Source organism: Oncorhynchus keta, chromosome 4 (genome assembly GCF_023373465.1).
Source record: "Oncorhynchus keta strain PuntledgeMale-10-30-2019 chromosome 4, Oket_V2, whole genome shotgun sequence".
Lineage (NCBI taxonomy): Eukaryota > Metazoa > Chordata > Actinopteri > Salmoniformes > Salmonidae > Oncorhynchus > Oncorhynchus keta.
The window spans coordinates 28,830,908-28,853,152 of NC_068424.1; the positions used below are offsets into that span (position 1 = coordinate 28,830,908).

At 40.5% G+C, this 22,245-nt stretch overlaps 1 protein-coding gene across 1 annotated transcript in view; it reads left to right on the plus strand.

The window, feature by feature from the left end:
* The window catches only part of LOC118372758 (cadherin-7-like), a 113,261-nt gene that overhangs the window by 83,413 nt on the left and 7,603 nt on the right, over positions 1-22,245 (plus strand). Inside the window, exon 10 of the mRNA XM_035758758.2 lies at positions 18,293-18,410. Coding sequence (XP_035614651.1) covers positions 18,293-18,410 — 118 coding nt within the window. The remainder of the gene's footprint in view (positions 1-18,292; positions 18,411-22,245) is intronic.

Below are 22,245 nucleotides of genomic sequence, written 5' to 3' on the forward strand. Positions count from 1 at the left end.
GTGCATCTAAATCTTTTAAGGGGGGTGAGAAGGATTACTTTATCCTATCCTAGGTATTCCTTAAAGAGGTGGGGTTTCAGGTGTCTCCGGAAGGTGGTGATTGACTCCGCTGTCCTGGCGTCGTGGGGAGTTTGTTCCACCATTGGGGGCCAGAGCAGCGAACAGTTTTGACTGGGCTGAGCGGGAACTGTACTTCCTCAGTGGTAGGGAGGCGAGCAGGCCAGAGGTGGATGAACGCAGTGCCCTTGTTTGGGTGTAGGGCCTGATCAGAGCCTGGAGGTACTGAGGTGCCGTTCCCCTCACAGCTCCGTAGGCAAGCACCATGGTCTTGTAGCGGATGCGAGCTTCAACTGGAAGCCAGTGGAGAGAGCGGAGGAGCGGGGTGACGTGAGAGAACTTGGGAAGGTTGAACACCAGACGGGCTGCGGCGTGGTAGGCGTACATTCCCTCTTTATTTGATAACGTAACACCGTGAAAAAAAAATGAACACAAACCGAGCGTAAAGCTAGTCGTGCATAAAGCAACAAACAAAGACAAGATCCCACAAAATCCAAAATAGACAGAAAAGCTGCCTCCGATTGGGAAACAAACACACCAACATAGAAATAGAAAACCTAGAATGCCCACCCTAATCACACCCTGACCTAACCAAATAGAGAAATAAAAAGGCTCTCTAAGGTCAGGGCATGACAAATACATTGTGTTTTACCATAAAAAAAATGATTTACTTAAATTAATAAGTTCTCCCACTGCCTGTTTTTGGGGTCCTTACAGAAACAAAGTAATGGGTCTTTTTCATGATATTTTAGGTGGGGTGGTAGCAAAGCTCAGCCAGCAGCCATGTGGACGAATAGAGACAAGTAATAAAGTCTGTCAACAGAGCAGTGAAGAACATGTTGACTTTACCAGCGTAATCCATTTCCAATTTCAATAAATATAAATCACAGACTGACGGCTACACTTGATTACTTGAAAACTAGCACTTGAAACTAGCATAGGCAACAACTACCCGGATTGACAACTGTGTCACACATAACACACAGCACCCCTTCTACGGCTGTGTTGGGGGATGGTTCTTGAAATGTAACATACTGTAGTATAGTATTCTACAATATATTAAAACATTTTATAGTAAGCACAACAGGATCGAGGGATACTACAATGTGTAGTATAATATTCTATGGTATAAGATTACTATATAATTCTATTGTAAGTACTGTAGTATTCTGGAGTAAACTGTAGTATTTTTTCATGTGGGTATGCCCCTACTAAGCCACGCCTCCAGTCTTACCATCTGACCTGGTGGACCCTAGCTCAATAACTCAGCATCAACAACCCAACTTAAAGAAAACAATGGGTTGTTTGTGACCCAACTGGCTAGGTCAAAATAACCCAATGTGTGTTATGTCCAATATTTACCGAAATTGGGTTGTTTTTAACACATCATTGTATAGAATGCACTGCCTGTGGCATTATGCAAATCTAAAAAAATATATAGATATAATAAAAAAATATATAAAAAGAAGGGGGAAAAGTTTACATTTGAGCTGGATAAAAACCCGATTTGAATAACAAGGAGCCATCAAGCTGTCTGTTTTATATCAGGATGGGTGGACTTGTTAGCCTTGCAGCTGTACAATGCAAAGCAGAGCCTCCCTATCTTTTTAATTAACATGTATCTCTCTATACGTCCACCCTCGGGAATGGAACAGCAGAGAGCACACAAACAAACTCCTATAGACTCTATCTGCACATGGGCAGCCGCCTTCCCACTTCCCAACAAGCTTAGTTAAAAACCTACAGCTGCCCACTGGAGAACTTCTCCCCCATTGGCCTGTAAGATTAAAACATAATGTTTGCCATTCGGCTCAGGCTGTGTGGCTCTGTAGCACAGATTAGCCGGGAGCGCGGTGGTTGGAATAACCTGCCATCATTCAGGCCTAATTAGGGGCCGTCTCGTGGCACTGGCTCTCTCCAGAGACGCTACTTGTTACGGATCATCGGTGTGTCTGTCTTCTGCCATAATATTAATTTATATTACAACGGAGAGGAGGGGGAAGAGGGAGAGAGCAGAGGTCACACGCTTACAATCATTTCCATCAGTGTAGCTATTACATAAATGAGTGGGCTTTCTTGGCATTCTGCTGCCCCAATCTGCCACCCTGTGCCCCACCCCACCCCTCCCCTCTCACCCAACACACAGCCCCCGATAGACCTTGTCCCATCAAGTGCCCCCTTACTTTGTTTTGTTTGTTTTCATTTTCCATTGGGCTCCTCTAATGATTGAAGAAGGAAAACTAACAGAAGTTAAACATAGCTACCAAAGTGAGGTTGATATATTTTCTTCATTATTTAAATCTGTTGTAAATATTTGTTCTATTAAAATAATATGTGTGTTTTCACATATTGTACTTCTTCTTCCTGTTCCAATTAAGATTCATTATAGGTGTTTCTTGAAGAGGATAGTCAGAAACAAAACATTTAATTGAAGGGGGGAGTTGGAAAAACAACGTCATGGCACATGTGTCAGGAGAGAGAAAAAGAGGGACAGTTCAGTTGAATCTGTAAAAAGGGTGTAACACAATTCAAAATAGTGTATATGGTGACCCTCAACAGCATCTTAGCTCAGGTATTCAGTGTTCTCAGACAGACAGGTAGCTTCAGGTACACAGAGTCTCTCTCTTTTTAAAAACACTTTCCTATAACCTCTCACAGAGACCCGGGTCTCTTTTTCAAATGATCCCCGCAATATACAGTACCAGTCAACAGCTTGGACACACCTACTCATTCAAGGGTTTTTCTTTATTTTAACTATTTGCTACATTGTAAAATAATAGTGAAGACATCAGAACTATGAAAAAACGGTAACCAAAAAAGTGTTCAAGAATGCAAATACATTTTATATTTAATATTCTTCAAAGTAACCACCCTTTGCCTTGATGACAGTCTTCCTTTCCTGTGCCGGTCCTCGTGAGAGCCAGTTTCATAATAGCGCTTGATGGCTGTTGCGACTCCACTTGAAGAAATTTCAAAGTTCTTGAAATGTTTCGGATTGACTCACCTTCATGTCTTAAAGTAATGATGGACTGTCGTTACTCTTTGCTTATTTGAGCTGTTCTGGCCATAATATGGACTTGGTATTTTACCAAAAATCTCTATATTCTCTATACCACCCCTACCCTGTCACAACACAACTGATTGGCTCAAACACATTAAGAAGGAAGTCAATTCGACAAATGAACTTTTAACAAGGCACACCTGTTAATTGAAATGCATTGCAGGTGACTACCTCATGAAGCTGGTTGAGAAAATGCCAAGAGTGTGCAAAGCTGTCATCAAGGCAAAGGGTGGCTACTTTGTTTCAATTAATTTGTTTAACACTTTTTTGGTTACTACATGATTCCATATGTGTTTTTTCATAGTTTTGATGTCTTCACTATTATTCTACAATGTAGAAAATAGTCAAAAAAATTAAGAAAAAGCCTTGAATGAGTAGGTGCATTCAAACATTTCACTGGTTCTGTACAGAAATACACATTTTTAGCAGGTCACAAATTAAGATCTTATAATAGTGGACTAAATGTTCAAACTTCAGCCTGTGGACAGAACACACGTTGGGTTATTTGTTGCCCACCAGTTGGGTCTCTGCATGGTCAATCTGTAATCAGCAGCGGCATTAAAGCATTTACTGCGATAAGGTCTCCACAGAAGTCAGAGCATTTATACTTCTAGCGCTTTGCGGAACAGAGCTGTTGTGAAGGAAGTTGTCAAGGAAGTGAGTTTGTGTTTATACAGTTCCTCCTGACCCACCTACCGTCAACCAATCATGTCAATGCGGAGCTATACAGAGCTATACGGATCCCTCTGGTTTTGTTTAAAAAATTGGGAGGCGCACGGTGATTGTGTCACACCCTCAATGCGGGGCCTCCAACCAAATGTACGGCTCAAGCATAAATCAGCTTTTAGTTGGGTCATTGAACTATGATCCATCGGGTCAGATCAGAAGACTGGAGGACATGGCTTAGTAGGGGTGTGGATTTTCGATTGTTCTGTTTGGCCACCCATGAGAGTAAATGTCATTTCGGTTCATCTGTTCTGTCGTGTTGTCAACACGTGTTAAGGTTGAGCACTGAGACTACATTAGTTTATTGAGGTTTACACAAGTGATAACTATCCCAAAATTGGGAGACGCATTTGCACTTAAGGAACTCATACTCCTCTGTAAACCTCATTAAAGCTAAAAAAAAGTTTCAGTGCTCAAATTTAACATGTGGAAATTTAACGACTGGAAAGACGTACTCTCATGGGTTGCCAAAAATAACTATCTAAAAGCAACGCCACTACTAAGCCACGCCTCCAGTCTTCTCATCTGATCTGGTGGATCATAGCTCAATAACCCAGCATCAATAACCCAATTTAAAGAAAACTATGGGTTGTTTGTGACCCAACTGGCTGGGTTCAAATAACATGTGTTCTGTCCAATATTTACCCAAATTGGGTTGTTTTTAACCCAGCATTTTTTTGTATATCCACATAAAAAAATACCATAGTATACTATGGTATAAATACTATAGTATTCACCGTAGTGTTTTTGCAGACTAAAATCTGCAAAAACACTACGGTGAATACTGCAGTATTTACTATAGTGTTCTACAGTATATTACAACAGTACGTACTACACGATCAAGGGATACTACAGTGTGTAGTATAATATTCTATGGTATACTAAAGTTTACTACATAATTCTATAGTAAGTACTGTGGGTACACTGGAGTTCAATCCATATCTGCTTTGTCTATGTCTCTTTGCTGGACGAGTTGAGCTGGCTGACTTATATAAATGAACAGAGATTGAAACAATGGTATTTGTTGACCATTGTGAGTATTGATGACAATCAAACTCCAGAGTATGTCTGAATTGGGGCCTCAGTGGGGGTATTAGCGGTGGGTGGATGTTTAGAAAGCGTGGGGGGCGTGAGGTCTTGTCGATTTGGGGGAAATTATGTTATGTTTGATGCTGGTGCTCCGATGCGTGTGTCGAAATCGCTAAGCAGTTTACTTCGAAGCAGTGTGCCGATGCTTGTATCACTATATCAGAAGAATACGATCAATGACGTCCGAAGATTTGTTTCATTGAAGATTTGTTTCACCGAAAAACCACCTGATTGGTTTGATAGAAGACAAAAAAGGCTTTTCAACACAATTGGCAAAAAACAACTCTATGCTACAGGAGGCTTCAATCCCCATCACTAATTTGGGGCAAGCTGTATGTCACTGTGTGTCACTGATGTGGGTGTTGTTTTCGGTGTTGATGCCGTGGTGGGGGCAGGAGTGAAACTGCGAGAAGCAAGGGGTGTGAAAACCATGGACCCTGCCCCTTCCCAGTGTCAACACCACCCCATGATGACATCCAGCCATCTACCCACCCCCCCATCTCCCGTAGCCATGGTAACAGTCCGTGTATATTTGAACTCTGGATTCCACTTTCAATACCACCCGTTATCTTGTGTGGAAAAAGATCCTCATCATCTGTATATGGACAGCCTGACTGATGTAAATGATAAACTTGGGCCAATCAAATTAATGAGCCGGATTGTCTGTCCATGCTGACGTGTTGAGTGCTGCAAACGTGTAATTTCACCTATGCATGATGAAACCTTTGACAGTGTTCGTTATGCCCGCTCTAGAGGCAAGTGATGATAATTCAATCACGACTAGTTAGGTGTCAAGTTGCTGTACGACCATTATAAAGAGAGGCAGCAATCACGGTTGTTGTCGCAGTCAAAAAACAAATGGTAAGATATCAAATCGAGATCTCGTTCTACAGCCCTGTCTAAACCCAGACACTTTGAAAGTGATCATTTGTAAAGGTTTTCTTTTGCCTTATCTTGATTTAGCTCAGACAAGTTAGGAGGCCATCTAACTTTATAGAGGGGCAATTTATCTGTAATTTATCTCTCATCAGGTTGTGGAGCAGTAGGATCGGGCAAGGACCGAGGTGTGTGTGTGCACGTTACTTTGAATGAGCAAACATTCCCTGCCTTCCTCTGTGTTTATCCGGTGCCGAAGTCAAGGCACAAATGAAGACATGGTGGCCGTTTTATGTCTATTTGATCTGAGACCCAGCCGTGTGTAAACTCAAAATCCCTATACTTCTGTGATTTATTTGACTCCTCAGTCTTGCCTCTGACAGGCACCGTTCAACTGTTAATGTCTCTCTGTGTGAATGTATGTCTACATCCGTGTCGTTTCCCTTCCGTCTCCTACTCGAACCATTAGAGGATTGGCCGCCGAAGAGCTTACGAAATGGTTTGCATCACCGCCTTGCTAATGAAAGGCATTAGACGTGTACCTTCCCTCTCACTGCAAGTCATGAATTAAATTGACACCTTCCTCAAGATGAGTTTATTGCAATATTCAAAGAACATCAAATTGGTCCCATATCCTTCATTATTAGGGGTTAAAGGCAAGCCACATATTTTTTATTTATTTTTATTTTACCTTTATTTAACCAGGCAAGTCAGTTAAGAACACATTCTTATTTTCAATAACGGCCTGGGAACAGTGGGTTAACTGCCTGTTCAGGGGCAGAACGACAGATTTGTACCTCATCAGCTCGGGGATATGAACTTGCAATCTTCTGGTTACTAGTCCAACACTCTAACCACTAGGCTACGCTGCCGTAGAGGGATGTCTGTATTTGTATTGAAATGTGTATTTCACTGCACATGCATGTTATATGAAATAATAAATATATATTGCACCATGTGAAGAAATGATGTATTTCATGTTGCGCAGATGTGCTTCCATGTTCAGGCTATAATGTCATGTATTGTAGCAGTAGCTCACTGTATCTACCATGATACACACGTCTAAACCAATGAGTGAATTTGAGATTTCTGCCAATAAGATTACTTTTTTTGTCTAATTTTAATCTCAGCACCAGGGAGTAGTGCACATGCAATATTCATGAAATCACACATGATGATAAAATCTCCCTGGGTCTGTCTGTCCTAATTGGCAGGGTGTCTTTCTCCACCTGCTCTAGTTTCTAATACCTGACAGCTTGTAGCTACAAGCATTTAATCAAAGATGACAACTGATAATCCATGTCTCAGCCATGGGGATCGTTGGCTGCCTTTGTGTTACGTTGTGTTTCTGTCTGAGGTTACTTTAAATGTATTCCTCAATATGGTGGGTAGTAAGTGATAATTTAGCATGAAGTGTTTTTAACCTTCTACAGAAGTGGGCTAAATCAGGGTCACACAGAGTGTTTTTGGTAGTCTTAAACTATGGGCTTAAAGAAAACGACACCTGTACCATGTCAAATATAGAGTTTAAATGTGTACCATTTTTAGTTTGCATCCCGATATTACACTTTATATACATCACAGAAGACTGAAATATAACAAAACTGTTTGACATAGGAAACCGGATTTCGGCATTTATTAATTACAAAATTCTGAAAAATATGAATAACATTTCACCCATGAGGTCAGTTGAGGGTGATTTGGTCATTTGACTGCAGGAAAGGTGTATATACTATGAACTTCTTTGCTTGGATGAAATCCATGATTTTAGGGGATGTCATTAGGTTGAGGTTCTTATTGTGGATGACTTCATTGGAAGCAGTGGAGACAAAACACTATGCTGGACTGTAGACGTAGGAATGGCGGCGTACTGTATATCACTCACTATGATGGCCCTTGTATTTGTATTTATTATGGATCCCCACTCTTCCTGGGGTCCAGCAAAATTAAGGTAGTTTATACAATTTTAAAACATTACAATACATTCACAGATTTCACAACACACTGTGTGCCCTCAGGCCCCTACTCCACCACTACCACATACTGTATCTACTGTACTAAATCCATGTGTATGTATGTTATTGTGTGTGTGTGTGTGTGTGTGTGTGTGTGTGTGTGTGTGTGTGTGTGTGTGTGTGTGTGTGTGTGTGTGTGTGTGTGTGTGTGTGTGTGTGTGTGTGTGTGTGTGTGTGTGTGTGTGTGTGTGCCAATGTTTGTGTTGCTTCACATTCCCGGCTGTTCTATAAGGTGTTTTTTATCTCTTTTTTTAATCTCATTTTACTGCTTACTTCAGTTACTTGATGTGGAATAGAGTTCCATGTAGTCATGACTCTGTGTAGTACTGTGTGCCTCCCATAGTCTGTTCTGGCCTTGGGGACTGTGAAGAGACCTCTTGTGGCATGTCTTGTGGGGTATGCATGGGTGTGCCAGTAGCTTGTCGAGACAGTTTGATGCATTCAACATATTCAATACCTCTCATAAATAAAAGTAGTGAGGAAGTCAATCTCTCCTCCACTTTCAGCCAGGAGAGATTGACTTGCATATTAATAAAATGATCTCTCTGTATACATCGAAGGGCCAGCCGTGCTGCGCTGTTCTGAGCCAATTGCAATTGCAAGTCCTTTTTTGTGGCACCTGACCACACGACTGAACAGTAGTCAAGATGCGACAAAACTAGGGCCCGTAGGACCTGCCTTGTTGATAGTGTTGTTAAGAAGGCAGAGCATCGACTTATTATAGACAGACTTCTTCCCATCTTAGCTACTACTGCATCAATATGTTTTGACCATGACAGTTTTCAATCTAGCGTTGCTCCAAGCAGTTTAGTCATCTCAACTTTCTCAATTTCCACATTATTTAGTACAATATTTAGTTGAGGTTTAGGGTTTAGTGAGTGTTTTGTTCCAAATACAATGCTTTTAGTTTTAGAAATAATTAGGGCTAACTTATTTCTTGCCACCCGCTCTGAAACTAACTGCAGCACTTTGTTGAGTGTTGCAGTCATTTCAGTCGCTGTAGTAACAGACATGTATAGCGTTGAGTCATCCACGTACATAGAAACTCTGGCTTTACTCATGTCGTTAGTAAAAATTGAAAAAAGCAAGGGGCCTACCCTGGGGAATTCCTAATTCTAACTGGATTATATTTGATAGGCTTCCATTAAAGAACACCCTCTGTGTTCTGTTAAACAAGTAACTCTTTTTTTTTTTACCCCTTTTTCGTGTTGTCCAATTGTTGTAGTAGCTACTATCTTGTCTCATCGCTACAACTCCCGCACGGGAGAGACGAAGGTTGAAAGTCATGCGTCCTCCGATACACTACCAAACCTAAATATAACCTTCTTAACACAGTGCGCATCCAACCCAGAAGCCAGCCACACCAATGTGTCAGAGGAAACACCGTGCACCTGGCAACCTTGGTTAGCGAGCACTGCACCAGTCCACCACAGGAGTCGCTGGTGCACGATGAGACAAGGACATCCCTACCGACCAAGCCCTCCCTAACCCGGGCGACACTAGGCCAATTGTGCCTCGCCCCATGGACCTCCCGGTAGTGGCCAGTTACGACAGAGCCTGGGCACGAACCAAGAACTCTGATGGCACAGCTGGCGCTGCAGTACAGCGCCCTTAACCACTGCGCCACCCGGGAGGCCTAACAAGTAACTCTTTATCCACATTATAGCAGGTGGTATAAAGCCATAACAGATACTTTTTTTCCAGCAGCGGACTATGATCAATAATGTCAAAAGCTGCACTGGAGTCTAACAAGACAGCCCCCACAATAATTTTATCATCAATTTCTCTCAGCCAATCATCAGTCATTTGTGTATGTGCTGTGCTTGTTGAGTGTCCTTCCCTATAAGCATGCTGAAATTCTGTTGTCAATTTGTTTACTGTAAATTAGCATTGTATCTGGTCAGAAGTTTACTAAGGGTTGGTAACAGGCTGGTTGGTCAGCTATTTGAGAAGGTAAAGGGGGCTTTACTCTTCTTAAGTAGCGGAATGACTTTAGCTTCCCTCCAGGCACACGCTCTCTAGTAGGTTTAAATTGAAGATGTGGCAAATAGGAGTGGCAATATCGTCTGCTATTATCCTCAGTAAATTTCCATCTATATTGTCAGACCCTGGTGTCTTGTCATTATTGATAGACAACAATATTTTTTTCACCTCTTCCATATATTATATTTGTCTGCATAGGTTCTAAGCATACCTGTTCAAATGTAATTTTAATGAGGGTGTCATTCTGACTGTTGTAAATCACACATCTCAATATACTGCACGACATTCAAATTACAACACAGTCAGGGTCATAGCTACATATGAGGGCACATTTTTTTGCATTCAAAAAAATCTACAAAAACTCAGGAACTCAGTCAGGAACTCAACTAACTGCTGAGAGTTAGAATAGTAGAATACATAAGGTGTAACGGCGTTCTTCGTTTGTGGAAAGAGAGTCGGACCGAAATGCAGCGTGATGGTTACTCATGACTTTAATGAACGAAATGACGATACATGAAATAACTATACAATACAAAACAACAAACGGAACGTGAAACCTAATTACAGCCTATCTGGTGAAACTACACAGAGACAGGAACAATCACCCACGAAATACACAGTGAAACCCAGGCTACCTAAATACGGTTCCCAATCAGAGACAACGAGAATCACCTGACTCTGATTGAGAACCGCCTCAGGCAGCCAAGCCTATACAACACCCCAACTCAGCCGCAATCCCAAATACTACAAACCCCAATACAAAATTACAATATATAAACCCATGTCACACCCTGGCCAGACCAAATATACAACGAAAACACAAAATACAATGACCAAGGCGTGACATAAGGTGTAATTTCAAAACTTGGTTGTGCATCAGCAGTTTTCCTCTTGTTATGTGTCTCACTGACAATCACTCACTTAGCAGTCAATTAACATTTTAGATTGGTAAATGAATCTACTTAGTCCAGCCAGCTATCTAAAATTTTAGTAATCATGGCTGAATTACCGACCAGACATGCAGGGCAAGTGCTCAGGGGCTCTGTCCTCCAGGGGGGGGCATTGATTTAGTTAATCACAACAACAAAAAATTCAAATAAAGTATTTTTTATTATTTTTTTAAATACAATTACACATACAAAACATTTTTTAAAAAAGGGAATATGTGTCAGCGTTATGTGGAAACAAGTAAGTGTTTGTGTATTCACAAAAATAACAAACAAATCATAAGCGACCAACTGTACAAAAACAAATAAAAAATGAACAAAAGAGAGAATTACAGACTAGGACAAAGACAGTTTTAGTTTAATAAACCCCCAATGTTCTTTTTATCAATATTTTTTTTTATATATATTTTTTTAAAGATAATTGCTTAGCTCTTAATGCCAAGTAGTAGATCTTGTCCAATAGACAAATTAATTTAACCGAAAGGTTAGAGTTGATTTCAGGTTAATTGCTATACATTTTCTTGTTAGTCACTCTCACTCAGATATCATATTAACATGGCATAAGTCGTGGAAAATTGTGTAGAAATGCAGAAAATTTGCTTTTAAAACGGCAAAAAATCTCCCCCCATCCCATGGCATAATGTGTAGAATTTCAGGAAAGTAGCTATAAAACACAGTACATGGGATTCTAACACATATCATAAATACAGGCACATTTCATGGCATCATAATTAATAAAAACAACATGATATTATCCTAAGGTGCCAGATTACATTTAAACTAGTGATGCACCGATATTACATTTTTGGCCGATACCGATAACCAATATTGAAAATTTTAGCGGCCTTTTAAGCATTCTAGTACAGTTAAATAGTTAACACACACACATGGATGCAGCGGTCTAAGGCACGGCATCTCAGTGCAAGAGGCGTCACTACAGCCCCGTTTGAATCCAGGCTGTATCACATCCGGCTGTGATTGGGAGCTCCATACAGTGGTGCAGAATTGGCCCAGCGTCATCCAGGTTTGGCCGGAGTAGGCCGTCATTGTAAATAAGAATTTGTTCTTAACTGACTTGCCTAGTTAACTAAAGGTTACACACACACCACACTGATCAAAAAGTTATTTTGTTGGCATTTACGTTTGTCCCCATTATCAGTAAAATATCATCAAAACCTATTTTTTTCACTTACTTGCTGTGCTGTTTCGTTGTTTATTTGTTCAGTTGTTTTTTTCTCAACCAGGATTTCTATGGAACGCTGTTTAGATCTTTGCTATGGAACACCGTTTGGGTCTTTGGGTGTCAAAAAAAGATAACAAGGACCAGTAGATATATGACTGCACGTCACATAATAATTTAACGCGTTCATACATTTTTTATGTAGTTATTACACATTGATTACACTATCACTTGCATTACATGTCACAACGATTCATCAATACGTATGCTATGATGCTGATAAAGTTGTCTCGCACACCTACAGTGCTGGTCGTTTGTTTGGATGCAAACAATGTTTTTCCCCAAAATCATAGCAAAACAACATAATCTGTTTCAGTAGCTATAGTTAGCTAGCTAACTATATAGCTAGGTGTTATCATCTAAAATAACCCTCAAATTTATTAGACAGTTTTTATTTGATTCATGGTGGTCGGACTCATCTATGTGAAGCTAGCCACAATGAGGATTAGCCACAATAGTGGATTTTGGGGTTGGCCTTCAAAATAAAAGTACCGCACAATTATACTATTTGTATTCATTTGCATCAATGTCAATTATAAACTTTTATTTTGAAGGCAAACCGCAAATTCCACTATTGTGCCTAATCCTTATTGTGGCTGGCTTCACAACACATAACCATGCGTCTACACTTGCATTGCTTGCTGTTTGGGGTTTTAGGCTGGGTTTCTGTACAGCACTTTGTGACATCAGCTGATGTAAGAAGGGCTTTACAAATACATTTGATTGATTTGATTGATAACCAAGCCCAGTCAAGCCTCACTAGCCAGATGAAGCTAGTTGGCTGCTCATAACATTAGCTTTGGGCAACAGGGTTAAGTAGCTGGCTAGCTAGTTATTTTCATGAACTGAAGTTCAATTTCAATAGGCGAACAACAAGTGGCAACCTAGCTAATACTTACTCACAAGGATTGCAAAGAATAATGAAATTGACTGCAGTTTCTACTGGTCATTGTTTTCAGGCTGGTTGTATTGGTGCTAGCTAGGTACCAAGCTAAAGCTAGCAACCCCAGAAGTTGCGGTTGAACAAATGATGCTTTATTACCAATGCGGTATTGTAAACACATCATTCGTGGCCGGTGTTTGTTTGTTTGCAGACTTTTTTGTACAGCTTTGACGGTGCCACTGTATCTTTTTTTACATGCAAGACCCAAACAGTGTTCCATAGTATCTATGTCTTGAAGCTAAAAGTAGTGACGATATTACCGTGGAACTCCATAGGAAAACATCTGAAAAATAGAGCACTTGATAGTGTATACCGGTGCTCGACCTGTCGGCGAAAGCCAACATCACCCACTACAGAAAACTGTTGATTGTCAAGGGCAATGCATTCCATTATCTTGGCTTTAATGGATTTCGCCTTTTGAGTTGTCTTGCTGAAATGTTCTTACTCTTTCAAATGACTGCTCGACTTGCTGACTGCTCGATCCACACGGCAGACATTGTGGGCTGGGTTATGAATGCTTTGTTGCACGTGTAGTGCAACATTTTACATGGCGTCATTACGGCATGTACCTAGGTGATATAGGTATGCATGTCAGCTTTGATATCGGTTTTGCACATCGGCGTTAAACTAGACATTGGTCGATACCGATGTTGGCATTTATAGCTAATATCGACTTATTCCGATATGTTCACTGATATATTGTGCATCCCTAATTTAAACCAAGTATTGTTCTGCATATCTAAGCATAACTCTTGAGCTGTCTCTTTCCTCCTGATGGGTGGTTCTTTTTTTGAAGAAACAAAATATGCTTCTCTGCATCTATGCTAAAATCTGGGTAAAAGACTGAAAGGAATGTATCTTATTCAGTACATTTAGTAATTGCTTGCAGTAATTAATTGCAGGCATAACAGCTAAGATAGTTAGACAAGCTACTCTAACTTGATTGATAGACTGAAATGGCTTGGTAAACTCTTAGAAAAAAGGGCTCCAAAAAGGTTCTCTGCGGAGACATAGGATTCTACCAAGAACTGTTTTGATCAGAAGAACCCCTTTTGGAAAACAAGGGTTCTTTGTAAGGTGAGGGGTTCTATCTAGAACCTATACATTCCTAAGAAACGTTTTTGGAAGAAATTTGGAAGAAATTTCATTTTTGGAAGAAAAGTATTTGATGATTCTTTGGAAGGCAATAAGAATTATTTGGAATCCAAGAAGGGTTCTACATAGAACCGTATATAAAATTTCCCAGCGTGCTCTATTTCAGGGAGATTTTCAAAAGTGTTTGTTTTACTGTAATAATTAAAACTATGTTTTTGCATGTACATTGCTTAGTTGATTAGTTGTATGCTACACAAAGATACATAACATACAGTTTTCTAAACAAATTATATCTGTTAATAATTTGATTTATTGTACCGATTACTAAGATGTTTTTTCCAGTTTAGATGATTGAGGTAGTCTCTGTATTCAGTCTTCCTTACCATGGAAGTCATTCTAAATGCAGGTTGTAGGTGATAAAAAAATATTGTAACTCTGGTTGGACTCTAATAGGAATTACACATCAATTTGCAAGCAAACATAATTTGACTTACAGGCCTGATGTAGCCTGTAAACCAGGTGATTTCTAACACCACTGTGTTAGGGCATAATTAAGCTCTCAAATAAAGGCCTTATGGTATATGTAATTGTCATTGTCATTTAATTTTAAAGGCAGATAAGGCTGATTGAGCTGTTCATAGAGGTTCTTGGAAGAACCCTCCAAAGATAAAAGGGTTATTGGTAGAACTCTTCACAGATCATTCTAGGAAGAACATTTATATAGAGGGTTCTAGGTAGTACCATATACAGGGGGTTCTTTGAAGAACTCTTTGAAGAATTCTACTGCCAATGTTTGTCAATGGAGATTGCATGGCTGTGTGCTCAATTTTATACACCTGTCAGCATCGGGTGTGGCTGAAATAGCCGAATCCACTAATTAGAAGGTAGTGTAGCGTAATAAAATTAATTTACAAAACATACTTCCTGCCATTCCTGCTTATTACCGGCAGCTAAAATCAAATCAAATGCTGTCTGTCACTACACTCTCTCTCTCCTCCTCCACTGATGATACTGTCTGCATGCACTAGACTAGAGCATCTAGTGTCTTGTCTCGTATTCCTTTGCTCTGTGGTGCACCTTTGAAGGAACCACTTACTAGCGAGAATAAAGGGGGAGGGGGGGTACTCCTTGCCTGGTCCAGTCAGTGTGCTGTCTCCGCAAAATAGAGCTGACAGATCTTTTATAAATAATGAGCAAATAAAATGTTATTTGTCACATGCTTTGTAAACAATAGGTGTGGAATAACGGTGAAATGCTTCGATTCTTCTCAGCAATGCAGAGAGAAAGATAATTGAGAAATAATAGAAAAGTAAAACACGTAATAATAACAGTAATAATAGATACACAATGAGTAACTGTAACAGTAGCAGCAGCGTGTGTGATGGGTCAAAAAAACAGTTTGTGGAAAAAGTGTCTATGCAGATAGTCCGAGTAGCTATTTGATGAACTATTTACCTAACTACCGTATTTAGCAGACTTAAGGCTTGGGGATAGAAACTGTTCAGGGTCCTGTTGGTTCCAGACTTGATGTATAGGTACCGCTTGATATGTGGTAGCAGCGAGAACAGCCTATGACTTGGGTGGCTGGAGTCTTTGACAATTTTTAGGGCCTTCCTCTGACACTGCCTGGTATAGATGGCAGGGACCTCGGTCCCAGTGATGTACTGGGCCGTCCTCACTACCCTCTGTAGCGCCTTGCAGACGGATGTCAAGCAGTTGCCATAACAAGCGGTGATGCAGCCAGTCAAGATGCTCTCAATGGTGCAGCTGTATAACCTTTTGAAGATCTGAGGACCCATGCCAAATCTTTTCAGTTTCCATTTTCATGGCCTCTTTACAACTGTGTTGGTGTGTTTGAACCATGACAGATCCTTAGTGCTGTGGATACCGAGGAACTTGAAGCTCTCGACCCGCTTCACTACAGCCCCGTCGATGTGAACAGGGGCATGCTTGGCCCTCTATTTCTTGTAGTTTACGATCAGCTCCGTTGTCTTGCTGACTTTGAGGTTGTTGTCCTGGCACCACACTACCAGGTCGCGGACCTCCTCCCTACAGGTTGCCTCATCATTGTTGGTGATCAGGCCTACCATTGTTGTCTCATCAGCAAACTTAATGATAGTGTTGGAGTTGTGCATGGCCAGGCAGTTGTGTGTGAACAGGGAGTACAGTAGGGTACTAAGCACGCACCTCTGAGGGGCTCCCGTGTTAAGGATCAGCGTGGCAGATGTGTTGCTGCACCCGGAGTGGCCAGTCACGAAATCCAGGATAAAGTTGCAGAGGGAGGTGTTCATTCCCAGGGTCCTTAGCTTCATGATAAGCTTGTTGAACTCTAAGCTTTAGTGAATGAACATCATTCTCACATAGGTATTCCTTTTGTCCCGGTGGGAAATGGTAGCGAGGAGTGCAATAGAGATTGCATCGTCTATGGCTCTTTTGGGGCAAAATGTGAATTGGAGTGGGTCCAGGGTGTCTGGGATGATGGTGTTAATGAGAGCCATGACCAGCCTTTCAAAGCATTTCATGGCTACAGATGTGATAGTCATTCAGACAGTTTACCTTTGTATTCTTGGGCACAGGGACTTTGGTGGTCTGCTTGAAACATGTAGGTATTACAGACTGGGTGAGGGATAGGCTGAACATGTCAGTGAAGTCAAGATGATAAACGTTGGCTTAAAAAGTTTCGTAATTAATGTAACGTGTGAAGAAAAAAAACAGTACAAATCTGAGGGGGCATGAAGCCTCAGACTATATTGGGAATAGGGTGCCGTTTGGATGTATCCTAGCTCTCACAGAGAAGTTGGATCTCCTACTGCAACTGGACATGGGGATGTGTCCACTTAGAGAAGCACCACACATAGACTGCTACATAATGCTGGTGTTGACACAAGTCTGTGTCGAGTTTGTTAAGGTAAATGTTAGTTCATTGTACTTAGATATAAGCACAGCCACTTGAAGCAGGGGTGCTGCAACACCTCCTGAAAAATCAAAATAAAGAAATTAACTAAAAACATTTATTTAAAAATAATAATAATTCACAAAAGTAGTGCACTGGGCCTTTACTAGTCCTGTATTAGCGGACCGATATAGCCGTCTGCACCCCCACCCCCAACAGCACCCCCACCCCCATTTCTTCGCACGACTATGGATATAAGCAGACATTTTACATTTTAAATGTTGGTTTATGAGGAGTTATGCTAGTGGATATAGGTTTAAGTGGCAATGTGTTTTTCTTTATTGACATAATTCAGTATCTGGTACAACAGATAATAACACATTTTTCCTCCATCCTCTTTAGCTAAAGCTGTTTTTATTCACAATGAAAAAGAGAAGGGTAAAACATTGAATTTTTGTGTAATGAATTTGTTTTCCGCCAAAATGTATTTTCTTCCTAAAATGTAACATATATATCAAACATCCAGCCCGTAAGGATGTCCAATCTGGCACGCAAGTGTTTTGAGTAAAACAGTTGAATAATATAATAATATATATTATATTATTCAGCTGTTTTACTCAAAACACCTGCGTACCAGATTGGTCCTCCTCACGGGCTGAATGTTTGATATGCCTGGCATTGGCATTGCTAAGTTGTCCCTACATTGTAACCTAAGAAGAAAATGTTTTGCTGAGAAAATCGATTCCGGAGCTTTTTTCTCATCCCTAAAAAGCTGCATTAGGCTCCTCTTGCCAAATAAGCACTTACTGCAAGTGATAAGTGATGTAAAACCATAGCCAACATCATAAAATAAACATTTCATAAATCAAAATCAAGTTTATTTGTACCAATTTACTCACTCTATTGCCTTGGCCTTGTGTTAAAAGAAATGTATGTATGCTAGTTTGTAAATTAATCAAAACATATGAAGGCATAGCAGTTCACCATGTTTAACCAGCACTGTTAATTCTTACCGATATTCCTGAATAAAACAAAGAAACTGTGGCTATGGACTAATGACCCATTAGCCCAAACCAATTAATACTTTTCATTAATCAATCAATCAATCAATCAGCTTCACAATTTGGGGTTGTCATTAGGGGTTGTGTGTTCCATGTGTTCCGAGTACCATACAATCAGAGTGGTTGTGTGTTCCATGTGTTCCGAGTACCATACAATCAGAGTGGTTGTGTGTTCCATGTGTTCCGAGTACCATACAATCAGAGTGGTTGTGTGTTCCATGTGTTCCGAGTACCATACAATCAGAGTGGTTGTGTGTTCCATGTGTTCCGAGTACCATACAATCAGAGTGGTTATGTGTTGCACAGGTCATCCAGACTATCAGCGCTGTGGACAAGGATGAGCCTCCCAGTGGTCATCGCTTTTACTTTGCCCTGCCTCCATCTGTGGCCGGCAACTCCAACTTCACTCTCCGAGACAACAAAGGTAGGTGTTTTCTCCTCGTCAAAGTACATCAATTAACAGTCCATTACTGACAACAGAGAAGAATGTGAGGAAAACGTTGTTAGGACTACAAATCCAGGGTCAACTATGGCCATAACAGTCCTGCAAGTATGGATTGAGAAGTCTTTCTTGTCCATGTTTGATTTTTCAAACATGCGATATTTCAAGACCTTTTTGATTGATAGTAGTTGCTGAAACAAACTTTCTGAGGACGATTCTGACGGCTTATTCATGTCTGCTTCACCTTTAAATCAATTTTATGGATAGGAATATCCACGAATGTTAATTGCAGGTTTAGATGTGTGGAGGCAAAAACAGGTTTTGAGATGTAATGACTAAATTTGAAAGTATAATTTAATCTCTAATGGTATCATGCCCATTTGCACAAAATATTTTCCTCCTCTGTAAATATTGTCTGGTCTTCTATTCCTCACTTGTTATGATTCATATGTCACTGCTGGTCAAGTACATTTGGAAATCAAACCAACAATGTAATTTCTCAACGGGTGGCATAGAAGAGAATGGAATGTCTCTGATATCTTACATTATATGAATTATTGGCTCCATTTGTTGATTTTCTTGTATTCTCTTTGTTATTGAAAAGAGAACATAATGGCACGTACAACAAACTCCAAAGCTAGTCGCTGGTGCTGTACCATATGTATTCCTGCAAATGACCAATAGACTATGTGATCTGTGAGATACAGCATTTCATATATACTGAACAGAAAATATAAACACAACATGCAACAATTTCAAAGATTTTACTGAGTTACCGTTCACAGGAGGAAATCAGTCAATTGAAATAAATAAATTAGGCCCTAATCTATGGGTGTCATATGACTGGGCAGGGGCGAAGCCATGGGTGGATCTGGGAGGGCATAGGCCCACCCACTCTGTAGCCAGATCCCACGATCCTGCAGGTTAAGAAGCTGGATGTGGTGGTTCTGGGCTGGCATGGTTAAACATGGTCTGCGGTTGTGAGGCCGGCTGAACATAGGGCTGTTACGGTGAATGTATTACTGCCACACCGGTTGTCATGAGTCATGACAGCAGTCAAATTTCACGTGAGTGTTTAGTCAAGGTAGTTGATGCTGCTGATGGTCATTAGTAGCCTACCAAACATGATAACTGCCTGGTACTCAGCACTCTATTGTCTATCTAATCTCTCTGACATCAATGCAAATGTAATTGAACATCTAATCAAACACTTCATGAGAGTCCATGAGCTCAAGTTGTGCAACATTTCTATAGGCTAACAATTGTATGAGAAAACACAGTGGTGGCCTCTATTAAAAAGAGGAGGATCCCATCAGCTTTCTATAGACTACTACCTACTATTTTTATATTGAATCTTTCCTAATATTAAGCACATTGCTGGTCAATGGTCCATTCTAAATCAAAACAAATTTCAAACATATATTATTTAGCCTATGTAATGACAAGATTAAATCAAGAATCGTGTGATATGTCACAATATTAGCCTATCACTTGTGAATGATGTATTATCACTTGTGTACGATCCCCAGCTGTTACGCATGCCTTTTTTGGGTGACTTTTTCAAATCATAGTCGCACACCTCATATAGCCTAGCCCATAGGCCTATATGTTTTGATAAGGTTTGTAATCACAACTAAAGTAGCCAAAAAACTTCTTAAAATTACGCACATTAATCCACTTTACAACTGGTGTAGAGCCTACATGGCATACATACACAGCGAATGAGTTTCAAGTTTGGGGAAGATCATTTTCACCATAAAAATACAAATTTATAATAAAACCATTACATGCATAATCGCATTTGTTGTCACTTTTGAGAATGGGGTTTTCCTGCTAATCAAACATTTGTGCGTATAGCCTACTGTCGTGTGTGCATTGCTGCCTGTACAATGTGAAGAAACAGCGTAATAGTTTATCAACATTTTAGGCGAAACGTTCTCATCTGTAGCGTCAGGCTCATTGCTTAAAACAGGTTTTTTGATGCAAGTGGTTGTATTAATTTGGGATCTATCGCATCCCACAACTATCCCTGACTATATGTACAGAATAGAATAGGTCAACTTTTGTGCTATGGTGATAGTAGATTGACATAGGCTAGTGTTTTTGCTGTTCGTTAGGCCTAATCATCTTGTTGGCTGACGAAAAGTAAATGTGGACAGTTTTTCCAATATCTTCAATATGGGCAGTTGCGAGGAGTGCAGTTGCGTCTCCGATGTGTCTGTCTTCAGTTGTAGCCTGTGTGCGAAAGACCGATCACATGACAGAGAGCCATGTTAGTTAGAGGTGCTTCAGCAGGCAGCTGGGAGAAGGGAATAATAATCATTATATTCAGCCAAAGTGCACAACGACCACAGGCCGCAAAAGGTATGGATTTTTTAGGGGTCATTACGGCCACACAAATGAGATGCATTCGGGAAATTCGAGGCATTATCAAGTGCTTGTCAAGTTGTAAATGAGAGACTGACGAAGTACATTAAAAAAATTAACAAAGCTCATGCCTTTCATGCAGCCTTATAATGTATTTAAAAAATCTAAACATATAGCCCCATTATTTGTATCACAACTATGTAGTCAGCTATGTTCAATTGTATTCTTCAAACTATAAAATAATATAAAACAACGCCACGGAATTCGAAGCAAATCTTGTCTGCTAAATCAACTAGTGTAGCCCACAGCAACATGGCATAGACAGATCAGGGCCTAACATAAGGACAACATCAGACTATGCTATCCTGTTCTTCTGAAATAGACTACATTAGACTACAAATTAGACTACATACTTCATATCATGTTTCTTTAGACCAGATCAAATCATGGATTTATTGTGAAGGTGAATGCTATATTACATGGATTTATTGTGAAGGTGAATGCTATATTACATGGATTTATTGTGAAGGTGTATGCTATATTACATGGATTTATTAGACTTTTCAAATGTAGATGTTCCAAAGGTCTTCATTAGTTTCTTGTAGGCTATGCGTGAAAGCCAGGAGACGCTAAATGTGTTTATCTTAATTAATGGTTAATTACCATGAGACCGGCAGTTATTTGCTTGACAATCACCTGCTGACAAAATGTTATGACTGCCAAATTCTCTAAAACGTCATTGGAGGTGGCTAATGTTAGTGAAATGTACATTCAATTCTCTGGAAACAGCTCTGTTGGACATTCCTGCAGTCAGCAAGCCAATTCCTCACTCCCTCAACTTGAGACATCTGTGGCATTGTGTTGTGTGAGAAAACTGCACATTTTAGTGGCCTTTTATTGTCCCCAGCACACGGTGCACCTGTGTAATGATCATGCTGTTTAATCAGCTTCTTGATATGCTACACCTGTCAGGTGGATGGATTATATTGGCAAGGGAGAAATGCTCCCTGACAGGGATGTTGTAATGCTTGTCGTTGGTGGAAGAAGGTGAGGACCAATGCGCAGCATGGTAAATGTTCATATTCTTTAATGAAACGACTGAACACTGAAAAAACATCAAAACGACAAGCAAACAGTCCTGTATGGTGAAGAAAAACACAGAACAGAAAATAATAAATCATACTAAAACAAAGACATAACAAAAAGAACTTAGGTCAGAACGTGACAGTAACCCCCGCCCCCAAAGGTGCGGACTCCGGCCGCAAAACCTGAACCTATAGGGGAGGGTCTGGGTGGGCGTCTGTCCGCGGTGGCGGCTCTGGCGCGGGACGTGGACCCCACTCCACCACAGTCTTTGCCCGCTTCTTTCCCCGCCTCAGTGGCGTCTTTAGAGTGTCGACCCTCGCCACCGACCTCAGAATGGGGTCCTTAGCAGCGGGCCCCGAATGGA